Source organism: Schistocerca cancellata, chromosome 5 (assembly GCF_023864275.1).
Source record: "Schistocerca cancellata isolate TAMUIC-IGC-003103 chromosome 5, iqSchCanc2.1, whole genome shotgun sequence".
Classification (NCBI taxonomy): Eukaryota; Metazoa; Arthropoda; class Insecta; order Orthoptera; family Acrididae; genus Schistocerca; species Schistocerca cancellata.
In genome coordinates this window covers 426,597,843-426,623,848 of record NC_064630.1, presented here as the reverse complement: position 1 = coordinate 426,623,848, position 26,006 = coordinate 426,597,843, and the positions used below count along the sequence as shown (strand labels likewise).

Here is a 26,006-nt window from a genome sequence, read left to right as displayed (position 1 = left end):
AATTTGCAGTCTAACTGCAGAGTTCAATGAAACAGGTTCAGCAGGGAACATTAAGATTCTGGGCACCTTTCTCTGTATGATCTGTAGAAAACATGACAGTGGTTCTTCACAGTTCCCAGAAATTGGAAGTAGGATATTTTTGAGTGTGGCAAATTCTACAGTATGATCTGAAATAAGTCAGTCATGGGGGGAAAAATGTTGTTTTGTTGACTTTTTTCTGAGAAGGTGACAATTTAGCGAGAAACGTCACTTTCAGTGGTGCGGTGCTCTTCCACTTAAATGGGTTTATAAATAAATAGATCTGCCATATCCAGGAATCAGAAAATTCTTACATGGTTCAAGAGAACGAGATGCATCAACAGCAAGTGACAGTTTGGTGTCGTTTTTGAGTGGGCGGCATTATTGTCCCACTCCCCCTTTTTTAATATACACTGGCGTCAAAAATTAAAGGGACAAACTGCTATTTCCGCATCCTGTGTCTAATTCATGATATAGTCATACAAACAGTCAACAGATGTCCTTACAGTCGTGTCCTACACACAAGGTGGCATTCTGGTCAACAGACAAACATGCCAATGGTGACGTCAGGGCACTTATTAAATGGGTCTGTGTTTGTCGGGTAGTCACAGATCTAAAATCACTGTGGGAATTTTTCTTTGTGGTTATTTTAAATCATTAGTATAAGACAGTAAGCCCCAAAACATCTGCAAGTTAAAGGATGAAATTCGACAAGCCATTGGTAAAATGCAAATGGAGTCATGTCGGGCAGTCATAGTGAATTTCAGGCACAGTATTCTTGCATGCCAATGCATTAGAGGAGTTCATACGTCACCAGACATCATTTTCCATGCCTGAAATGAGAATGTGTGATGAACATGTTTATATATTTTGTTCTTGTGTTCTGAAAAATATAGTTAATAATGTTATACATCAAAACTAGATCACTTTCTGCAGAAACCTATATTTGCTCCTTGCTTTTTAATAGCTGCTTGCTGTTCCATTTTCTTCATTAGGTCTTGTGACCTTTTCTTTCTTATTCATATTTTGTCCTTGTTTATTTGGATGATGGATATGGCCTTATTATGTGTACATCTTTTCATAGTTTATACCCTATATGGTTTATACCCTATTTTACAAGTATTTCCTCGTAAAACATTATTTTCAGCAGGATTAGTCCCCCTCCATCCTTTATAATCTGTGATGAACTTGTCTGTGAAAGAGACAAGAAATTGTGCTGATTATCAGTCAACCATTTATATATTTTTTGCTTCATCCACTTGGTTTTAACCTGCATGTCAGTCTACTACTAACTATGTAAAGTCTTGTTTCAACATGTCTTTCAACTTTTCATATTTGTCTCTCCAGTTTTTTTCTTTAATCCATTACATACAAATATTTATTGATATTAATATAATAGAGGGAAACATTCCACGTGGGAAAAATATATTTAAAAAGAAAGATGATGAGACTTACCCAACAAAAGCGCTGGCAGGTCGATAGACACACAAATAAACACAAACATACACACAAAACTCTAGCTTTCGCAACCAACGGTTGCCTCGTCAGGAAAGAGGGAAGGAGAAGGAAAGACAAAAGGATTGGGTTTTAAGGGAGAGGGTAAGGAGTCATTCCAATCCCGGGAGCGGAAAAAAGGACAGGTTTACACTCGCACACACACACATATCCATCCACACATACACAGACACAAGCAGACATTTGTCGAATATATATTGCTTCCCCCTACTTATACCTCCAGAGCAGATCACGAATGTAAAATAAGAGAGATTAGAGCGCGCACGGAGGCTTTCAAACAGTCGTTCTTCCCGCAAACCATACGCGACTGGAACAGGAAAGGGAGGTATAAGACAAAGACAAATGTCTGCTTGTGTCTGTGTATGTGTGGATGGATATGTGTGTGTGTGCGAGTGTAAACCTGTCCTTTTTTCCCCCTAAGGTAAGTCTTTCCGCTCCCGGGATTGGAATGACTCCTTACCCTCTCCCTTAAAACCCAATCCTTTTGTCTTTCCTTCTCCTTCCCTCTTTCCTGACGAGGCAACCGTTGGTTGCGAAAGCTAGAGTTTTGTGTGTATGTTTGTGTTTATTTGTGTGTCTATCGACCTGCCAGCGCTTTTGTTGGGTAAGTCTCATCATCTTTCTTTTTAAATATATTTATTGATATTGTATTACACCATTCACAAAATAAGCACATCTACACCTACATTTATACTCCACAAGCCAGCCAACGGTGTGTGGCGGAGGGCACTTTACGTGCCACTGTCATTACCTCCCTTTCCTGTTCCAGTCGCGTATGGTTTGCGGGAAGAACGACTGTTTGAAAGCCTCCGTGCGCGCTCTAATCTCTCTTATTTTACATTCGTGATCTGCTCGGGAGGTATAAGTAGGGGGAAGCAATATATTCGATACCTCATCCAGAAACGCACCCTCTCGAAACCTGGCAAGCAAACTACACCGCGATGCAGAGCACCTCTCTTGCAGAGTCTGCCACTTGAGTTTGTTAAACATCTCCGTAACGCTATCATGGTTACCAAATAACCCTGTGACGAAACGCGCCACTCTTCTTTGGATCTTCTCTATCTCCTCCGTCAGCCTGATCTGGTATGGATCCCACACTGATGAGCAATACTCAAGTATACAAGTATACAAAACGAGTGTTTTGTAAGCCACCTCCTTTGTTGATGGACTACATTTTCTAAGGACTCTCCCAATGAATCTCAACCTGGTACCCGCCTTACCAACAATTAATTTTATATGATCATTCCACTTCAAATCGTTCTGCACGCATACTCCCAGATATTTTACAGAAGTAACTGCTACCAGTGTTTGTTCCGCTATCATATAATCATACAATAAAGGATCCTTCTTTCTATGTATTCGCAATACATTACATTTGTCTATGTTAAGGGTCAATTGCCACTCCCTGCACCAAGTGCCTATCCGCTGCAGATCTTCCTGCAATTCGCTACAATTTTCTAATGCTGCAACTTCTCTGTATATTACAGCATCATCCGCGAAAAGCCGCATGGAACTTCCGACACTATGCACATGTGCAAAGAGAGTTCTAAAACAGTAAGGCATTTCTTGCAGGCTATGATCCATAGTTTCTCTTACTTCTAGCAGAATTTGCATAATACGCAAGGTAATTAAAAACTTCCTATTAACTTTATTGTGAGTACGGCATATCTAGAAATTTTCTAGACTTCAACGACATTCAAAAATCTACTGTGGGTTTTTCCATTCTTCCAGTCAGGTACAATAGTTACATTATTGCAAAATATTTGATTGCATTCTTTTAGTTAATGGTACTTCACTTATCCAGTAATGCAATCAGTGCCGCATCGTCTCAAGTGTCTTTATGTTACATTTTGCATGTCGGTTGCACAGCACAGTGATGATTACTATAAACTGTTATGGGACAGTGTGAGTAGTGGATTATTTATTATGTTGGTTTCCTTAAGTGTCAGAGGCAAATGAATCAGTTATTATTTCACCAGATATAGTTAGGTATCCCTTGAGCTCTTGCAAGTGTGGAATATCATCACTTAAAGTAGGTTTATAGGCTGTGCTAATGGAACATAAAAATCGTTGTGGTCAGGTCATCATATAGTTGTTCACAGGAATTAGGTATTGGTAAGACAACATGCACTACAGACAGTGAAGATAGTCATATTCATGAGATTGGTGGAAAATTCAGTCTGAATGATATATTCTTGTTGCCTTTAGGATGAATTAGTACTGCACACAGTGTGTGTTGTAATCCAGTTTGATTTGCCATCCAATCAAGACATGTCTTCATTGAGACAAATAGTTTTACTGTAGTAACTCTTCAGGCTTTCCCGGCGATCTAATGACATCTTGGGTTGTCGGGTGTTCTGCCGGATATCAGCGTCGTACTTGCACGATATTTCGGTCACGTAACTCGTAACCTTCATCAGGTGCGACCTGAGACTGCTCCTCGAGTGGACTTGGTCCAGTATTTATGCCTATGGCCTTCCCCCTCCACCAAGTGGGAGGGGGAAGGCCATAGGCATAAATACTGGACCAGGTCCACTCGAGGAGCAGTCTCAGGTCGCACCTGATGAAAGTTACAAGCTACGTGACCGAAATATCGTGCAAGTACGATGCTGATATCCGGCAGAACACCCGACAACCCAAGATGTCAGTTTTACTGTTGAATGCTGTAGTAGTCCTAGGGTGCTGCAGTGGTTTTTTAGCATAATACTAGATGGTGTTATGGAAATTACACATTATTTCAACTGAGCACTTGCTCATCATCTGCAGTTAATAAAGTAGATGTTTCATAGAAGCCTGCAGAAGATAACTGTTGGAGCAGAACATGATGTGCACAACGGTCTGTCTTCACTACCTTTACTTAGCTGACTGGATGTTCCATTAATGAAATAATTTTAGTGTGTCGTGTGTTGCACACTTTGTTTAGTTTATATCCCGAGTTCTTGTGAAATGATGAGTTGTGTGGATGTAGACAGACACTTTAATATTGCTGTTCCTAAAAGAGGGAGCAGTATTAGCAGCCTTGGTGTTTTTGCAGTCCATCCCATGATCATGCCAGTCAACAATTTTCTAGCAACCTGAACCATGTATGAAACCAGTGATGCATCACATGTACTTAAAGAGTGTGAGAGAATATCTTGTACACAATTGACGTGTTCAGTTTAGAGCATTCTGCAACTGTAGGAACTATAGCAAAGGGAAATAACATTTCCTGTTGCATATTTTATTTTGCTGTCATGGCTGGTTTTGTTTACTTCATAATCATCTTCAGATTCTAAACAGGGTACTAGTGGTAAAAGGCAGCTTGGGTGGCTGACTTGTGGGATAAGGATATCATGTACAAGAAAATGGGAATTATATCAAAATGTTGGAAGTAGTCACAATTGAGCTACAGTAGACCAGTACAAACAGTATTGTAAGGTACTTATGTTATTAGAAAGGCAAAGAGTATGTGGTATGCAAATAGAATGCTAATTCAGATGATAAAATTAAAACCATATGATCAGTCGTGAAGGATGTGTATGGTGAGCAACACAAGGTCGATGATGTGAAGTCAGTTCATTGTAATATTTCTGTTACTGGTAAGTCAGAGATGTGTACAATATTTAACAATCGCTTTCTGAGCATTGCTGGTGAATTAAATAAAAGCTTAGTTTTTGCAGGGAATCATATAACTCCCTTGGAAAATGCCTTCCTGAACTGACATTTGAAGTACTCCTCTGTGATACTGACAAGGGAGGAGATTGAGTCAATAGTTAAATGACTGAAGACTGAGAATTCTCTTGGGATATGATGGAGTACCCAGCAGAATATGAAAGTACTGTGTTGCACATATTAGCCCTGTACTTAGCCATATTTGTAATTTTTCCTTTAAGAATGATCAGTTTCCTGAACAATTAAAGTACTCAGTAGTAAAGCCACTTTACAAAAAGGGAGACAAGGATCTTGTAGACAATTTTAGAACTATTTCTATGCCATCAATGTTTGCTAAAGTTATTGAAAAGGCTGTGTATATAAGGATAATTGATATTTTTATTTCACATTTTTTGCTATCAAATGTACAGTTCAGTTTTAGAAGTGGTTTAACAATTGAAAATGCTATATTCTCTTTTCTCTGTGAGGTGCTGGATGGATTAAACAAAAGGTTTCGAATGCTAGGCATCTTTTTTGATTTAACTAAGGCATTTGATTGTGTTGTTCACAAAATATTAATCCATAAGTTGGACCAGTATGGAATTTGGTGAGTAGCTCACAATTGGTTCACCTCTTACTTTAACAAGAGACAGAAAAAGTTCATTATCCACAGTGATAAGAGTGGTGTTGATGTGGGGTCTGAGAGGGGCACAGTTAATTGGAAAGGGGGGGGGGGGTGCCCCAGGGGTCAGTACTAAGGTCACTACTATTATTTATATTATATTATATAAATGATATGCACTCTAGTATTGCAGGTGATTCTAAAATATTTCTGTTTGCTGATGATAGTAGCTTGGTAGTAAAGATGCAACATTAGCACTGGTTCAAATGGTACATTTCACGACATAAGTTCATCGCTTGTAGAAAATAAACTAATGTTAAACCACAGTAAAACTCAGTTTTTACAGTTTGTAACACACAATTCAACAAAACCCAACACTTTAATTTCATAGAATGACCATATGATTAGTGAAACTGAACAGTTCAAATTTCTAGGTGTTCACATAGGTAGTTAAATGTCATGGAAAGCCCACATTGTTCAAAGACTTAATGCTGCCTTTTTTACTATTCAAGTAAGTGACAGTTTGGCACAAAAAGTAGTCTTCTTCACTTATTTTTGTTTGCTTATGATGTATGGCATTATATTTTGGGGTAAGTCTTCCCATTCTCAAAGGATATTTTGGCTCAGGAATGGGCAGTTTTGGCAATAAGTGGTATAAGTACGTGAACCTCTTGTCGACCCCTGTTCATTAGTCTGGGTTTTCTGACATTGGCTGTCAATATATATATTCTTTGCTGTCATTTCTTGTTGACAATATCTGCCTGTTCTCAAGAATTAGTAGTTTTCACTCAATTAATACTATTCAGAAATCCAATTTGCATATGGATCGCACTTCCTTGACTGTTGTGCAGTAGGTGTGCAGTATACTGCTGCATTCATTTTCAATAAGCTGCCACAAGAATTCAAAAATTGTAGTAGTAATCCACGCACTTTCTAATCGAAACTGAAGAGTTTTCTCATGGATCGTTCCTTCTATTCTGTTGAGGAGTTCCTTGAAAAATTTTGCTGATTCCTGTGTTATATTGTTGATTGTGTTTACATAAACTTATGGCTTGTCTTTTTTGGCTTCATAAACATTTTATTTTATCTGTTATTACTTTTATGTTGAAATTTCATGTACTGACATGTTCCATGGCATTGAAGATTTGCTCCTCCATTTGGTCCCACAGAACTAGACATGTAAAATAAAAATAAAATAAAATCCTGACATTGACAAGCTGTCTAAGAATGTTTTGATGCTATGAAAATTACATACATACTTTCTTGTGGTGGCCATTGAAAGCGAAAAATAAAAAGTTGTTACAAAGATAAATGACTCTCTAGACACAAAAACAGTGCTATGTTTTGAAAACAGAATGACTGCAAGAAACCTTGATGCTTTCAATCATTTTTGTCATGTGGGAGAAACCTGTTTGGTCAGAATTAGACCCTGATCTGTAAGTACCTTTCCATTTTATTATAAAATCTTCCATGAACTCTTAAATCTGTGACCTACATGTGATTATGAAAAATTTATGTAACATTTCAGGACACACACTGAAGATGCCTTTTAAAAACAAAAAGAGCAAAATGTATCTGGGTGCATAAGTAAAATAAAAAATTAATGTGCAGCATGTAGAAGACATTAGTCTTGTAAAGTACTGCAATTTAAATATATACCAATATTGTATTTGTGAAGTTGGTTACTTGATCTTGTACAGTACGTCAGTGTGAGATCCTAAAGATTGTTATATAATAGATGAAAACAGAGTGTACAATTAGTTCTCTTGCTGTGTTATTCAACAATATAGGGTTTTCCAAACAGGCACAAAATTTCATAACACTACTTACTATCTTACACATCTCTAAGACTAGCCTGTGCTAAGGTAGACGATGACAGCTTGATTCCTGAAAATAGCATAATGTGTGCATCGGCTTCCAATAAACACCATGCCCCCTAGGATCATTGTTCTTCCCAAGCACTAAAACATTTAGAATGGTTAACTGCCTCTTTTTCCTCACCTCTATTGTGAAAGGAGTTCGTTTTGTTTACATATCGCGGCGAGGCCGAACTTTTGAGCTTTCAGACTAAACTTCATACCACAATTTTAAGTGCATTTACTGATAGTTTAGTGTGCTAAATACGTTTGCTGCCCCTTTATATCTGTAGAGTATCGTCATCTCTTAAGTAATTTCCAGTAAAAAATTTCTGAACCACTGTTTACATAGTTACGAGTAGGCCTAATTTTTCGTACACGGATTTTCATTGTTTTCCGGTAACTTAATTGCCTTTCTGTCACTAAAATCGATTTGTACCATGAGTGTGAAGTGCCTGACGTGCTGTAGAATCGTTAGCTCCGGGGTCTGGTGTGATGGGTGTAGTAACTTTTTTCATTTGGGCGATTGTAGTGGCGTGGGAATTGGGAAAATGAGCGAGACTCATCAGTGATTCTGTAGGCTATGCAGTAGAGATAGAAAGATTGTGTAACAGGAGGGGAAAATTGCTGCCCTTCAGGCTGAGTTAGATGAGGCTAGGCGAGAACTGGGCAGGTTAATGGGGGAGAAGGGTAAACAGGGGTGGGAAGTGGCAACAGGCATAAGGAACAGGCCAAGAAATTCTTCTGACAGCTTTGTTATTAATGTACAAAATAGGTTTGACCTGTTGCCTCAGTCAGAAACTGATGAGCCTCTCACAGAAGTAGATGTAGACAGGGCTCAACAAGCTTTCAGCGGCAAATTGAATAAGAATGTAGGGAAGACTGCAAAGAGAAAGAAAGTCTTGTTGCTAGGTAGTTCGCATGCTAGGGGTGTGGGCCTACTTCTGCAGTATGAATTAGGGTCAGAATACCAGGTCACAAGTTTTTTCAAACCTAGTGCTGGACTGGGGCAGGTTACAGAGGATTTAGGTTCACTATGTAGAGGCTTTACTAAGGAAGATACCGCGGTTATTGTGGGTGGGCCAGGCAACAGTATTGACAGAGATCCGGGGTACAGCATAGAGTGTGACCTGGCAAAGATTGCGTCAACATCGAGTCATACCAGTGTTGGGTTTTGTGTCGGTTCTGGAGCACCACGACTGACCTCATTTGAGCTCTTCTGTCAGGAGAGTTAATTTGGAGTTGGAACGGCTACTTGGATCTGGTGCAGGGTCACACATTGGTGTGGTTCCTGTTGATTCACTCTGTAGATGGGACTATACTAGACATGGCCTACACCTCAACAAGAAAGGGAAGGGTAAAGGAAATTTAAAGGGGGGAGGAACTACATCTCATGGTGGAAACACTTTTTAGTTTAAGATCAGTGTCCAGTGGGAAACTCAGCCAGGCAAGTACTAAAGATGTTAAAAAAGTTCAAGATACTCACAAAAGTAAAGTGAAAAATAATTTTAGTATATTTCATCAAAATATTGGGGGATTGAAGAATTAAATTGATGGGCTTCTGCTTTGTTTAGAAGATATAGAAACTGAGAATGTAATAGATGTACTATGCCTGTCTGAGCATCACATTGTCACTGATATGCAAAAGGTTAGCATCAATGGGTACAAATTAGCTGCACATGTAAGTAGAGATAATATGATGAGAGGAGGAGTTGCCATATATGTCAAAAGCTTCCACAGTGTAAAAAATTTAGAAACTAAAATATTTTGTTTAGAGCAACATATGGAAGCATGTGCCACTGAACTAAAACTAAATGATGGCACTTTCATAATTGTAACAGTGTATAGGCCCCCTCAGGGAATTTCCAGCTATTTCTAGAAAACTTGGATGCTCTGTTGTGCTATCTGTCAGACAGGGGGATTATCATTTGTGGGGATTTCAATGTTGATTCCCTGAAAGAGTGTAATAGGAAGAATGACCTTGTATTATTACTCAGTTCTTTCAATTTGAGCTCCGTCATTGATTTTCCTACTCGGATAACAAAGAACAGCAGTACATTGATAGATAACTTTTTTACAGACCAAGATAAGTTTAAGGACATAAATGCTTATCCTGTTGAGAATGGTCTTTCAGATCATGGTGCACAGCTAGTTACAGTATATGACATAGCTCCATGCAGTATATCAAATCAGACTTTCAAAGCAGTGCATTCAATTAACAATATAAATATTGCAAACTTTAGGGAAAGCCTACAGCAGCTAGACTGGGATGAAGTGTATAAGGAACCCGATGCAAACTTGAAATATAACTTATTTCACGATACATTTTTAAGGGTATTTGAAAATTGTTTTCCCAGGAAAATAGTTAAACATAATTCCAAGAAAACATAAAAAACCTTGGGTAACTAAAGGAATAAGAATATCTTGCAACCGTAAAAGAGAACTGTATCTAACAGCAAGAGGGAGTACTGACCCCGAAATTGTCAAATATTATAAAAACTATTGTGCAGTACTAAGAAAAGTTATTAAAAAGTCCAGAAGCATGAGTATCATGTCTGAGATCAGTAACTCTGATAATAAAATTAAAGCAATTTGGAATATTATTGAAAGGGAAACAGGGCAACCAAGAGCACAGGAAGACTTTAGTGCCATAAAACTGAATGACAAGTGTACTAACAAACAATCAGAAATTGAAAATATTTTCAATAATCATTTTTTAAATGTTGTGGAGAAAATAGGATCTAGATCTTCACTAGAAGAGGCCATACCTGTGCAGTTTGAAACAACTGTAATTCCACCAACCTCTCCCTCTGAAATCAGTAAAATAATAAACTCACTGAAAAGTAAAAGCTCTTACGGAATTGATGGCATTTCCAGCTAGGTACTTAAAGCTTGTTCCCCACAGATAAGAAGGATTCTCAGCCACGTATGTAATAGCACTTTGGAGCAGGGTGTTTTTCCCAATAGACTGAAATATGCCATTGTAAAACCATTGCATAAAAAGGGGGATACGTCGGATGTCAACAACTACTGACCAGTCTCTCTTATGACAGCTCTATCAAAATGTTTTGAGAAAGTAATGTATTCAAGAGTAGCCTCCCATATTTGTAAAAATAAAGTACTAACAAAATGTCAGTTTGGTTTTCAGAAAGGATTTTCAACAAAAAATGCTATATATGCTTTCACTGATCAAATATTAAATGCTCTGAATAACTGGACATCACCCATTGGTATTTTTTGTGATCTCTCAAAGGCCTTTGATTGTGTAAATCATGGAATTCTTTTGGTTAAGCTGGATCATTATGGTTTGAGGGGGGGCAGTGCACAAATGGTTTAATTGATACTTAACTGGAAGAAAGCAGAAAGTTGAAATAAGTGGTTCATGTAATGTTAAAACAACAGCTGATTCCTCAAACTGGGGGGGCTGTCAAGTACGAGGTCCCACAGGGTTCGGTCTTAGGTCCTTTACTGTTCTTGATATACATTAATGACTTACCACTCCACATTGATGAAGATGCAAAGTTAGTTCTTTTTGCTGATAATACAAGTATAGTAATAACATCCAAAAACCAAGAACTAAGTGACGTAATTGTAAATGATGTTTTTCACAAAATTATTAAGTGGTTCTCAGCAAACGGACTCGCTTTAAATTTTGATAAAACACAGTATGTACAGTTCCTTACAGTAAATGGCACAACTCCAGTAATAAATATAGACTTTGAACAGAAGTCTGTAGCTAAGGTAGAATTTTCAAAATTTTTAGGTGTGTCCATTGATGAGAGGTTAAACTGGAAGCAACACATTGATGGTCTGCTGAAACGTCTGAGTTGAGCTACGTATGCTATTAGGGTTATTGCAAATTTTGGTGATAAGAATCTCAGTAAATTAGCTTACTATGCCTACTTTCATTCGTATGGCATCATATTCTGGGGTAATTCATCACTGAGTAGAAAAGTATTCATTGCTCAAAAACGTGTAATCAGAATAATTGCTGGAGCCCACCCAGTGCCATCCTGCAGACATCTATTTAAGGATCTAGGGATCCTCACAATATATATATTCACTTATGAAATTTGTTGTTAATAATCCAACCCAGTTCAAAAGTAATAGCAGTGTGCATAGCTATAACACCAGGAGAAAGGATGATCTTCACTATGCAGGGTTAAATATGACTTTGGCACAGAAAGGGGTAAATTATGCTGCCACAAAAGTCTTTGGTCACCTACCAAACAGCATCAAAAGCCTGACAAATAGCCAACTAACATTTAAAAATAAATTAAAAGAATTTCTAGATGACAACTCCTCCTACTCATTGGCTGAATTTTTAGATATAAATTAAGGGGGAAAAAAATAAAAAAACTTAAACATTAGTGTCATGCAATATTTTGTGTAATGTAATATCTTGTAGACATCTTTTATTAACCTGACATGTTCCACATCTTTACGAAGTGTCGTATTCATGATCTATGAGGGACGAAATTTTAAAAAATTGCAAAAGGAATTGTAGTGCAGCATCTTCATATGTCCTGATGACATGATATTGTCCAATTATTGCAGAAGAGTGGTACTTTATATTGGCTTTATGAGGTGCTGTCCTCAAAAGTCCTTTGTAAAAATGATTTGGAAGTGTAATTGACAGATAATTTTCTGTTTGTGATTTTTCTGTCATTTTCATCATCATCACAGTGTTCAGAATATTAGGTATTCAATCAAAAAATTTGCAGAGGTAGGGATATGCCCAAAGTTCACTTCCAGCTTGCTTTCAGTGAGATGTAAATACTCTCACAAAGATACTTTTGCGAAAATGAAAGTGACATCAGTGTAGCATAATATCAGGGAGTTGTAGTTTCAAATTCTTGAATCAGTATGCAGGTGACCTCGTTATTTTTCATAGAAGAGTAAACACCCTCAGGAGACACCACATTAATACTGTGTAACACCACCTCTACCCTCGATTATGGCTTCAGTTCAGCAAGAAAAGGGACGACAAGTATCTTCAGATATGCCAGAATCCACCTGAAGTCACTCGCTGATAATGGATCCTGCAAAGCTATGAAGTTTTGATGATGTTGACTGTTATATTCACATAGTGTTTAAGATAGTCACAGACTACTTCTATGGAATTAAGGTCGGGTGCTTTAGCAAGCCAGTCAAAGTATGATAGGGTGCTGAGTGTTCATCAAACAAGAAACATTTGTGTGCAAGAGTGAGGATATAACAATTGTCATCCTGGAAGATGCAGAAGACTGGACAAAATTTAGTCACTGACTGTGTTAAACATCCTGGTTCATATTCACAGTAACCTGAAATTGTGTCCCAACTCATGGTATAAAAAACATCACCTAGACATCACAAAATCTCCACCCACCTGAACTACACCCTCTACACACTGTAGGTTAAATCTCTCATTGGGCATTGAAGCACTCAACACTTTGCAACATTTTAAGAGAGACATAATTGCAGCTTGTCAGGCCACATTACAAGCCATTAGTTAGCTACTGTCCAATTTCTATGTTTGGCCTTTTTGAAGACATGCAGCTTTCTGTGCTACTGTGAACAATAGCCTTTTGCAGGATATCATAGTCACACGCCCACTGCATGCAGTTCGCTTGACAGTGATCGCTCAGGAACTCTTTGAGATGGATCTGGATTCAATGACAGTGCCATTTCTTTTCAGGGGTTGAAACTGATTGTTACTGATAACATGTGTCACTCATCTCCAGTCCCGATTAGCATTTTTTTAAGGCCACTGTTCTTACAGTCTGTTACATGGATGCTATTAGTAAGCCATTCCCTAGAGACTTGTTGGACAGTCCTTTATGATACATCAACAAATTGATCAACTTCATTCGCCATGTGGTTATGGGACTGGCCAAACTTAATAGCTCCTTTGTGCCATTCTGTCATGTCCCTCTATCAACATGGCCGCCTAATACCAGTTCTAAACAATGTGATGCACTCAAAAGTCTTTTTTTAAGGCAGTGACTCCTACTCTGTCCAGTGAACTTACTATTTACCCATAACATGGAAGGTGGTTGCATCAGAATTTTGTCAATCAGATGACACTGCATAGATTCTATAACTGTGAACTTAGTCTCCCAGAACTTATTGTGGGTGTAACTAGTAATGATTCCATTATTGTCTTGCATTTATGGTAAAAGGATGAAGTTATTACAACTGTGTGTAAGTGGCATTTGATAACTAATGAACTGCAGTTGTGTCCAAATGTTCATATTTTCGTAATGAAGAAACAGATTGATGCATGCACTTCCTAAAGATTCTGTGGCCGAATAGTGTACACCCATACATGCACACCACACTTTACCTCATTCAGTGTCGTGCTCATGGGATCATCTGCATTTATACTTTGCAACCACTTTACAGTGTGTGGCAAAGAGTCCTTGTATCATCTTCTCTATTAATCCTACATTGTAAGTGTCCTAGATGATGAGTGATACTCAGGAATTATTTGGACAATATTATTGTAAATTACTTCCTTCATTGTTGGATTAAATTTTCTTGGTATACTGAATCTCAGTGTAACATCAGACTTCGCTGTAACTGGTTTTATGTGGTCATTCTGTTGTAGATCCGTTTTGTATGAATAATCACATATTCAACATGAATGTTAAGTGCAGAGATGTCACTGGTGTGAGTGCCATTGACTGGAACTTGCTACAAAGATCTCGGCACACATTTCAAAGCAAGCTGCTTACTACCTGAAGCATTCATCTGGTGTAGTGTAGTATGCCTGCAGCAATCATTAATAGGTGATAGGTGTTGAACTCTGTACCCAGGCATGCAGATGTGGATGCACCACAGTAAGAGCTTCTCAAAGGCCTGGACCAATAGTGACTTCTACCAGTATGTTCCAATTACCAGCTGTTGCCATGATAAGATCGCATGACAATGTGATGGCGGGGGGATTTGAAACAGACTAGTGGACACCCTAGCAGAAGTCGGCAGTGGCATCTGGGTGATGTTACAGACCTTGGGCTGATGGCTGGGGCACTACATCTGGCAGCATTGAACCCCGAACCCCAGTGGTGTGGAGCTCGGAGGACCTGAGTTTGTACCTAAGACCGTGAGGCAGCACCAGGATGGCCGGTAAGTGGTCTAGTGGAGATGTGACAGAGTGAATGCAACTTGGCGGCTAGGTCGACAGGCGATGGTTGTTGGCTCATACCCTGGCAGTGTTCAACACTGTATCAGAAGAGCATCATCAACCTCATGACAGAGATGGACACACAGCAGGATTGATGCATAGCCCAGCTGTGCTGATGAGCTGCTCGCCTTGCACAAGGAGATACATATGGCCAAAGAGAGCTTGTTACTGGGGAAGACAACTACTGCTGTGTACATTGCCGTTGGATCATCCTGCAGGCCAGTCATTGCCCAGAGAACTGGGTTGAGGAGAGTTCCCAGTATGGTGAGATGCTGCATCGGCTGGCTGCAACCTACAGCCAGGCCCCTGTTGGGCCCCTACTAATATATTTCTTCCCTCTTAGGAATAATCCACCCACTGGATTCCTGCATGAGAAAATGGCTGTAACAGAAGCTCTTTTGAATTTAAAGTCATTTTTCACTTTACATTCTCCTACTTGAGTCTGGAGTACTCACTCTTGAGTAGCCTATACTATATGGTGTTCTTTTTTCCTTTTCTCTTATTACATCATGTTCACTGTCTCATTGAAATGAGGCACAGGCGTTAAGTCATTAGATCCTGTTTGGCATTACCTTACTTCAGTTCTTTCTTTTTAAGCAACTGTGTTGTTCCACCGTGTAGGAAGGGGGATGGAGTCCGGAAAGCAACATATTGCAGTATCCTTGCTAATCTTACCCACTTTTGCAGTAACTTCCTCAACACCTCTGATTCTGACTAACATGAGACGTGAGTAATATGTAAGTCCCATGGCGCCATGCCCTATACTATCCCAAGGAAACAATACTAAGTACTCTTCCAGCATTTGAAACCAAACCAGACACTACTTGACCTGCAAATACTTATTTATATGCAGACTGTCTTTTTGCATTATCACTATGTCATAACAAATAAGGACAGTTACTTCAGAAACGAACAAGTCTGAGGTAGCATTGCTGTGGTCACATACCCAGGTGTAATTACAGGGGATTTGTCAAAATTACATTGTTCTATGGCTAAGTGAACACTGTCCACTACATTTACATAAAAGTTAATTTCTAACATTAACTCCATGGTTAAATTCCTCACAGTAATTCAGTAATGAAGATAGCCCCATAACACATTATCATAACAGTATCGTCTCTTAATAAATCCTCAGTACCTCATCTCAGTTACCTTTCACCCCAAGAGACTTGTCCAGCATATTGCACTTAAGAGCTCATTGATACCACTGACTTGCTTCCTGGATCACAGTCACTTTCCAGGTACACTTGTGTGTCCTTAGTTCACCTATGATATGTCATGAATTTCCTTAATACTCTGTACTTACTTTTCTAACTTACACAGATACCTGAGGCAGATTTTCCATCATGCTCACTGTGTCTCAGTGGATGAAGTCAGCATAACTGACAATATCATGGTCAATGCCTCATTCGTATGGATATATCATATCCACTAATACAGACTACTAAATTCCTACTTTTTTCTTCTAATTACAACAACCCATGCTTATATTTACGTATTATTTACAGTGATCTAAATTTTCTTGGTATCCATGTCCTTTCTCATCTTAACCACACATATTATCTGTACTACCTGGTGCATTGCCCATTCCGTTGGCATACTCAGCAAACTATATTGTGCGAATTGGTGCCCTAGGCTATGTGTCCTGGTAAATTACACTGGGTACACACAGCTGGAGTCCGGTTCATCCCTCGGGTCACTCCCAGGTGCTTTGACTGAGTCTATCCCTAACATAATGGGAACATATGGCAGAAAGAGGACAAACCTAAGGATACAAGGACCCTATGAATGATATAAGAAATGTACTTGCTGCTACTTTAGCTGCTGTCGCACACGTTGAACCACCATTGTAGTTTCCATCAGCATTTGTCTCCATCTGTGTCATCTCACTGCTGCTGAATCACTGCCATTGCTGCATCCTGTGTATCAGCCAATTCAACCCAAAACAGATATTCTTTTGACACCAAATGTGTAGATGTTGGGGAGAATTAAGTAGGGGAGCAGCTCTCTGCTGAAGATGAGTAAAGGTGTAGATGATGAAGATATCCAAATATTGTCAAAGTTCTTTATTGTTAACCATAAGCAGACATAGTGTAGAATATCAATAAAAAACAAAGACAGCCTTGATCTCTGAACCCAGGCACTCTGGTGAGGACACCCCACCATAAGCCCTTCTTTGGAGGGGCAGCCCAAGATCGGTGAACCTAAATGTGTTTGTGCTATGCATTTAAAAACAGGAAAAGGAGGTACAAACTACAGAACAAAAGACAGTTGCAGCAAAATGAGGCCGTAAAGACATTTTATTCGTTACCGTAATCTTTGTTTCTCTTTTTATCCAGCATCAAGCTGGGTTGGGAAATGTAGGGTATTCTTCACTTCCCCCTTTTCTTCATCTGTAACTGATTTTTCCAGTCCAGGTTCCTTCTTAAACTAGTCTTGATCGAACCAATGCTTCTTGCTCTGGATTTCCGTCTTGTTCTAGAAAGTGCTCTCTCTTATTCATTTTGGCATTTTTTTCTTCTTCCAATGTCTTTACTTGTCCAAATCATTTTAATCTCTTATTTTCAATTCTATTATTCAATTTTCTTTTTAACATCATCATTTCTCACTCTGTATCTCTCTGCTGTCCCCTTAAATAATTCTTAAAAGGAATTTCGTTTCACTGGCCTGGATTCTACTCTCCTCTCCTTTCTTCTCTTCTTGGTAGTTTCCAGGTCTTCAATGCAAATGTACATATTGGTATAAAGTATGACTAAGCCCCCTCGCACACTGGTAAAATGGGTTTCTCTGTTGTAGCCTTGTGGTAATTTCTGCCTCCCTCTTTGCATTATGCATTACCACATTTCTCAGATATTTAAAGTTGTCCACTGTTTCAATATGCTGTTACAACCATGGTCTTCCTTTTCACATTGCATTTCATGCCATATTTCTTGATTTTTTTCATGTAAAATGTCTAGTTGTACTGTACATGCTTACTGTTGGTTCCCCACTAGACAATATCATTGGTGAATAGCATCCCAATTCCTCTGAGACCTGCTTTTGTCTCCGTAAAGAATTCATCCATCACCATTACAAATAATAATGAAGGACGCCACACTTCCTCATCTCAGCTATGTAACAGCCCTAAACCAAACAGTTAAACTATCTTGGATGAGGACACAGCTGAAACTTTTGTCGTACATTACTTGAAGAATTTCAGTTGTTTCTTTTCCAGTTCACCTTCTGTTCAGAGTTGAGGTCAGTTTTCTCTGAGGTCATTATCATATGCCTCCATGAAGTCAAGAAATGTTATCACCAGAGTTTTCCCCTTTACATCAATTCTCTCATACTAAAGATTGGGTCCCCTGTTCATTGGCCATGTCGGAAGTCACACTGCTCTTCCACGCTTTCTGTCAGTCTTCATTTTGGTATCCTCTCCATTATTTCTGCTACTTGTGATATGAGCGTGATCCCTCAATTGTCGTCACATACTTTTCAATCTCTCTTCTGGAGCACTGGAACTGGAATTATTATATCATTTCCCCATTCTATGTGCACACATTCCTGAGTCCATACGCATCTTAGCAATTCATATAACCTTTCATGTTTTCTTTCTTCTAACGTTGCAATATCTTGTTCTTCGTCCAGGTTCAAACGCCCCCTCCTTCCTTCTCCAATGTACTTTCATTCCTATTTCATAACTATTTAGCACATTCAATGGTTTATCAAAATACTCCTTCCATCTTTTCCACATCTCTTCCAGTAGCATTATTAGCTTTCCAATTTCTCCTCTCACATTGTGTAACTGTTTTCCTTCCTCCACGTGATTCCATACATCTTTTCACCCCCCCCCCCCCCCAATTAACAACCTTTTCCAAATCTCACGTGAATTCCTCCCAACTTTTCCTCATTATTCTAGTATCACTTTCTTACATTTCGCTTTGCTTTCTTGTTATTTCCTTTACTTCCTTTCTTTTTGTCTCTGATCATTCTTGCCATGCTTTTGTCTTTTATTTTACTGCTTCCTTCACTTGCTCATTCCACTGTTGTCTCTCTTTATCTTTCTCATTTCATGGCATTCTGCCAGAGGTGTTCTCTAAAGAGCTTACAAATGCCCGTTTTAACTTACCCTATTACTTTTCCACTCTTCCCCATTCAGTGCTTTGGATTTTAAGCTGAAGTAATTTTATGGCTGTCCGGGCGTGGCAACCATAATTTGGATATGGAGTAGGACGTGACCAGGTTGTGACTAAAATCTGGTGGCAGGAAAATGATTAGTGACAAGCGCCAGCTAGTATAAAAGTTTCTTAGCTTTATTGACAGCGAACAGTGTACCGTAGATACAGTTCCAATTAGTGTCCAAAGAATATTCCTGATTCGTGCCATAAGTTGTTATACAATACTGAATTGCACAGAGCTGTCTGCAAGACCCCCTGACTCGGGGCCAGTGCTCCTGTTATATCATGTAGCCAGAGGGTAGTGTGGTCGCGACGGGAAACTGTGGCAAGCAATGCGATGGCAGGGTGCGCACGCTATTCGGTTGGGACCACAGATACAGCAAGTAACTGTCTGAATTTTCATCTGCTTTCCTGTCTTTTATTGCCATGCTTTCATTTCGTCTCCCTTTTTGCCTTAATGTCTTCCATTTTACCGATCCTCATCTTTGCACCACTGCTGGACAGTTTATATCAAAAGCTTCTCCTGGGAACACAGTTACACCCATTAACAGTCTGTGATTTTGCTTTTCCACCAGAAAGTAGCCATTGAACATTGTTGTACTTCTCTCTGCCCAGCCAGGTCTTGTTATCTTTTGGCTGTTATCTTCCTGAACAACAAGTTGCTCACAATCAAACCATTTCTTTCACAATAATCAGCCATTTTCTCTGCTTACTCATTTTTCTTCCCGTATCTGTACATATCAATCCTCACTTCCTTCCCTAATTTTCATTTCCCACCTGTACAGTTAAGGTGCCTGTTGTTATTGCTTCCACATCCATAAGTTAATTCTTTAATTTCTTAGGAATTCCTCAATGTTTCCTCTTTATTTCCTGTCTGTGGTGCATATACTTCTGTTCTTCAATTAAGGCCTCAGCTGAATCTTCTTCATCTTCTCACTTATATCTTCTACTGCTTCCACACATTCTTCTAGGATTGGTTTTTCTTTTGCATTCATTCCATTTTTGGCCTCTTGCCCATCACTCCAATATAGTGTGTATCCTTTCCTCTTCCTTTTTGCGTGATTTCAGTAAACACCAACATTTCTAGATTCTCCTTCTCCACAAAGTCTGTCAAAATGTTAAGTTGATGAAGATATAAAACTTATATGTCAAATTCAGAGGAAGCCTTTTGGCCCACAAGATCTAGGCTGTCCAATAGATTTGGGTTACTGGTAGTTTGGAGTTCCATTGTTGGTGCACAATGGGGTGGCTCATTTGGGATATGGCTGTCAAGGTTGGGGGAAAGCCCAAAGTGCACTTCGTGTGCATACCAGTGGGTCATCCCAGATGTGAAACTGATGCTTGTGGATGGATGCCATGACGACTGCAGGGTGCAGCTAGCTGCAGGTAGTTACTCAAATCAGTGCTAACAATGTATGTCACTTTGGACTGGAAGAGATTCTCTCTAGTTTCATTCAGCTGTACAAAGTGGCAAAGACTGCTTACAAATGATGGCAAGTGTCGTCAACAGGATGGGCTGAAAACCTTTGGTACAGAACTGAGTGGAGGGTCAGAATCAGAGGCTCAGACAATTCTGCGTCTATTTAGGGTGCAGATTTACGCCATAGGATGGGTTTTCAGGTTTTGCTTAATAGGTCAGGAATCCATTACACTCAAGAAGTGACTACATGGGTAGTGGAGGCCATGTGGAATGAACTAGGATTTTAGATTAGAGAGTCTCAAGAAATTACTGAAAGTGCCTCAGTCTAAAAGGGTGCAGGACAATTGCAGGATGAGGGTAGACCTAGCAACAATTGGTATTGTACACAGTGATCACAAAGCCCCATTACCCCATGCTAAGTGTCCACATATTCATATATGGTAACATTGTATTAAAATGAGATTCTGGCAGAAGATTACTTTGAGGTAGTATGACTATTCCTTACTAATTATTGCAGAGTACACCATTGTTTTCATAACTGAATGTGATTCTCCTCCATGTACAATGTGAAAATCTCCTTTTCGTTGTTGGTATGATGGCAGTAAATGCACATCAAACATCATCCCAAGTTCAACAGTTGCCTCATAACGTGTGGCAGCAACTTTCTGTTTAATGAAATCTGATAATGTATTGTTGCAAGTTGACAGTAGGACTTTCTGGTGGCCATTCCAAATGTGCACGCAAGTAGACAGAACCATGTCCAATCCATTTATCAGGAGATGCCTCATTGACAGATTCTCTAACTACAGTAGAATAATGGGCTGGAACCAAACATCTGAGCATCTTCCAGAAGTGGAATAAAACAATCATATGAATGGTGAGAGACACACAACGTGTTTCACAGCATCATCAAAGAAATATGTAACCACTAAGAGGGTTGCAGATTTGCAGGCCAGACCATGACATATGGTGGGTTGAATTAAAGTTCTTCATAAAAAAAGTGGGAATTCTTTACTCCAGAAATAAATTTTTGTCACTTTTGCACTGTGATATATTGCACATTCATAAAAAAAAATAATAAAATAAAATAAAATAAAATAAAAAAAAGAAAACACTCGCCCTTGAAGGACGAGGTTTAAAGACATCGAACTCTTCGAATGTATCTGTAATATTGAGTGGGGAACTCTCAATTCTTGTGACTGCTTACAAATGAACTTTCCTGGCGAACGTTCGACAGACACTGCAGCCTCCACACCTGTTTCCAGTTGTGTTAGTGGATGTCCTGAGTGAAGCTTATCTTCTAAGCAACCAGTTGCAAAGAGCTTTTTCTCCCACTGTAAAGTACTTGATTTTCATGCGAAATATTTCTGAAACTTACAGTGAAATAACACTGAATATCTTGTTGATATTCCTGTATAGGGTCGTTCATGAGCCCACATGCTCATTACTATCCATTCCTCCATGAGAAAGTGGACTCACCAGCACATGTAACAATAAGAAACAACAATTCATTCTCATCTGTGTAATATGTATGGGGGCAAGGGGACTCTGTAGTTGTAAATTGTCATAGCTGTGATGGGAAAGAATTAGAGCTCCAAGCACTACTGGAAAGCACTGAAGCTGAAATTGTTGTAGGTACTGAAAGCTTATTAAAGGCAGAGATAAGTTCAGCCAAAAATGTGAGATGCTTTTAATAGTTTCCGCAACGTACCTCAAAATCAGGCAGAAAATCCTGAGAGATTCTGGTTGTATGTAAGTACACCAATACAAGACACCATCAGTACCTTAACTGTGCAATAGCAATGGTAATTTTACCAATGACAGTGCCACTAAAGCCGAGCTACTAGACACTCTTTTCCGAAATTGCTTCACCAAAGAAGATGAAGTGAATGCTCTAGAGTTTGAATCGAGAACAGCTGCCAACATGATTACGCAAAGATATCTTGGTGTAGCAAAGCCGCTTAAATCCCATAATAAATGCAAGCCCCTCCTTCCAAATTGCATACCAGTTATGCTGATACAATAGCTCTATACTCTACAATCGTATACAACTGCTCACTCGATGAAAGATCCATACCTAAAGAGTGGAAAGTAGCATGGGTCACACCAATACTCAGGAAAGCAAACAGGAGAGATCCACTGAATTACAGGCCCATTTCACTAATTTTGATTTGCAGTAGAATTTTGGAAGATATACTTTGTTTGGACATTATGATTTATTTTGAAGGAAATGATTTACTGATAAATAGCATGGTTTCAGAAAATATCATTCATACAAAACACCACTAGCTCTTTATTCGCATGAAGTAATGAGTACTACCAACAGGTGATGTCAAATTGATTCCATATTTCTAGATTTCCAGAAAGCTTTGCATCATCCCTCACAAGTGACTTGTAGTCATATTGCGTACTTATGGAGTATCATCTCAGTTGGTGCGGCTGGATTGATGGTATCCTATCAGTAAGGTCACAATTTATAGTAACTGACAGAAAATCATTGAGTAAAATGGAAGTAATATCTAGCATTGCCCAAAGAAGCACTGTAGGTCCTCTGCTGTTCCTAATGTATATACAGGGTGCGTCAAAAAAATGTATATACACTTTGAACTGTCATAGACAATTTATTTCCGATTCTACAAGGTTGAATATCTGTGAGAAAGTAATGTTATGTTTCTTCAACAGGTGGCAGCAGTGGCAAGGAAGTAACTGCAACATGGCGGATGTGCATTTGAGCTTTGAAGTGCGGAAGCAGATAATTAAGTGGTACTGGAAGTTTGAGAATGTAGCTGCAGTTCGAAGACAGTGGAGAAGTGAGTATCGTACAGAACCACCTTCAAGGTTAACAATTACACGTCTACGAGACAAATTCGAAATTCATGGAACAGTGTGTCATGTGCGTAAAGGTCGATCAGGGTGACCTCGTACAGCTACAAGTGATGATTCCACAACTGCGGTCTTGGAACTGTTTCAGCGTTCGCCTCAAAAATCTTCAAGGCAAGCAGCACGTGGGAGTAATGTAAGTCCTAGTAGTGTGCTATGCATTCTGAAGAAAGGCAAGTTTCGTGTGTACATTCCAAGGCTGGTGCAACAGCTAAGTGACGATGATCCAGATCGAAGGTTAGAAATTTGTGAATGGGTTCAGGAGATGGTGAGATGTGAACCGGGATTTATTTGTAGCATAATTTGGTCGGATGAAGCCCAATTCAAACTCAATGGAACTGTCAATAGGCACAATTGTGTGTACTGAACTGAAGATAATCCTCACATTACAGTTGAAAAGGCTGTGAATTTTCCTGGTGTAAATGTGTGGTGTGATTTGTCTGCAAGGGGACTCATTGGGCCTTTCTGCTTTGAAGGTACTGTTACTGGAGAAATGTACCTAACAATGCTTGCTGACTCCATATTCCCTGCCATTTGTGCATTATACGGTAATGGTGAGTTTTATTTCCAACAAGAAATAGGGACGTACGAGCATACCTGGATCACAGTGTGCCAGGCCAGTGGATAGGACGCAGGGGACCAATCGAGTTTTCTGCACATTCTCCAGACCTCACGCTGCTGGATTTCTTCTTATTGGGCACAGTAAAAGATGAGGTGTACAAACATAAACCATGTAACCTGGACACACTTTGGAATGAGATTCAGGCGGTGTGCCCAGAAATCTCATTGGGCACTTTGGTACGATGTACGGAATCAGTGGTGACTTGTACTCAGAAATGTATTGATGTTGAAGGCCACCAGTTTGAACATTAATCACATTTGCAAAGTACATTTATTTTTCCAATTGGACTTTAAGCTTTCCATTTCCAGAAATTTAACATTGTAGAACGGGAAATAAATTTTCTGTGAAGCTTCAAAGTATTTATATATATTTTTTGACGCACCCTGTAGACGGTTTAGGAAACAATCTGAGCAACCCCCTTAGATTGTTGCAAATGATGATGCTATTTACTGTCTAATACAGTCATCAGATTCCACTAAATTTTGGTTACGTGATAAATTACATAAATTTAAAGGCTGTGAATTCAATTGATTACTTAGGGACTACAATTAAGGATAACTTAAATCGGAATGCGTCTATAGACAATGCTGTGGGGAAAACTGATCAGAGACTGCAATTTATTGAAGGAACCCTTAGAAGATGCAACAAGTCTACTAAAGAAATTGCCTATGCTACACTTGTCTGGCTTCTGGAGTGTTGCTTAGTGGTATGGAACCCACATCAAATAGTATTGACAGAGGACATCAAAATTGTTCAGCCAAGGGCAGATCTTTTTCTACTATCGTGAAATAGGGGAGAGAATGTCACAGATATGATATGCAAGTTGTGGTGGGAATCATTAAACAAAAGGTATTTTTCATTGCAGCAGGATCTTCACGAAATGTCAGTCCAAGCTTTCTCCTCTGAATGTGAAAAATTTTGTTGGCACCAACTTACATAGGGAGAAATTGTCATTGTATTAAAATAGAGAAATGAGAGCTCACATGGTAAGGCATAAATGTTTGCTTTTTCCTGCCTGCTCTTCAAGAGAGGAACAGTAGAGAAATAACTTGAAGGTGGTTTGATGGACCCTCTGCCAGGCACTTAGTTGTGAATTTCAGAGCAGTGATGAAGATTGTAAGGTGGCACTCCATATTATGTGTATTTATACTTACTTATTACTTTCAATAGCCTGGCTGGTTGGAAAATTAGGCATCGGACATTAAGAAGTTGTCAGTTTTGGAGAGTGAACTTACTCCCAAAGTACATTTGCCAATAACTCCTACACTGTCACCGAGCGAGGTGGCGCAGTGGTTAGACACTGGACTTGCATTCGGGAGGACGACGGTTCAATCCCGCGTCCGGCCATCCTGATTTAGGTTTTCCGTGAGTTCTCTAAATCATTCCAGGCAAATGCTGGGATGGTTCCTCTGAAAGGGCACGGCCGACTTCCTTCCCCATCCTTCCCTAATCCGATGAGACCAATGACCACGCTGTCTGGTCTCCTTCCCCAACCAACCACAAACAATCCTACACTGTCCTATAACTCAGGCCCATCAAAAGTATTATAATAATGGTGAAGAGGTTGTAGTATGTGAACACTTTCATATGACACAGTTAATTTATTTCACTTTGACTTCAAGTATCACATGCGTGTTCTGATTGACTCGCACTACAATTACAGTCACTCATTTATCATGAGCTCATGTGAGTTTGCAATTGCCAATTCCTTACACTATGGGACCTTTTAATTGTATAACTCCACAGTTACAAAATTAACCCTATGGTTTGGAATGATTACTTTAACACAATCGCTTTTGTCACATACATATGCAACCTTTTCGCATGATGGCACTGGTGCAACTGACTCACTCCTTTGGACCAAATTACCTCCAGGTGCCAAGATGTCTGTTCTAGAACTAGTTCAGTGATGCCACTCAGCTGTAGCAAAGAATAGTAAGGATAGATTTGATCTGTCAAGTACAGGAGCAATCAATATCTGTTCCCTTACAAGACAGATAATTGGAGGTGGTTGAAAGCCAGTGTGTGTTGATATAAACAAAGGAAGTGTTGAGTGAGACAGGCACAATGAAAAATCAATGAAAAAGACTGCTGTGTGTCTTTCAGCTGTCAGATTAAGTC

At 39.2% G+C, this 26,006-nt stretch overlaps 1 protein-coding gene across 2 annotated transcripts; it reads left to right on the top strand.

Annotated features, from left to right (window-relative positions):
• Positions 1-6,017: 6,017 nt before the first annotated feature.
• LOC126187779 (uncharacterized) lies at positions 6,018-24,144 on the top strand. Of its 2 annotated transcripts, none has more exons than XM_049929050.1 (2): positions 6,018-7,221; positions 23,066-24,144. In XM_049929050.1, the coding sequence occupies exons 1-2, from the start codon at positions 7,160-7,162 to the stop codon at positions 23,298-23,300; spliced, it is 297 nt and encodes a 98-aa protein (XP_049785007.1). In that variant the 5' UTR covers positions 6,018-7,159; the 3' UTR covers positions 23,301-24,144. The 2 variants fall into 2 exon arrangements, with proteins under 2 accessions (XP_049785007.1, XP_049785006.1); XM_049929049.1 differs by lacking the exon at positions 6,018-7,221 and having other exon boundaries at positions 22,296-23,193; positions 23,355-24,144.
• Positions 24,145-26,006: the final 1,862 nt, after the last annotated feature.

What these genes read in the sequence shown, in the direction of transcription:
- LOC126187779 (XM_049929049.1), top strand. Translation starts at nt 22,797, where the DNA reads ATGGAGTATCATCTCAGTTGGTGCGGCTGGATTGATGGTATCCTATCA. An exon ending in AGTTCGAAGACAGTGGAGAA is followed by an intron (nt 23,194 to 23,354) that starts GTGAGTATCGTA and finishes GAACTGTTTCAG; the next exon opens with CGTTCGCCTCAAAAATCTTC.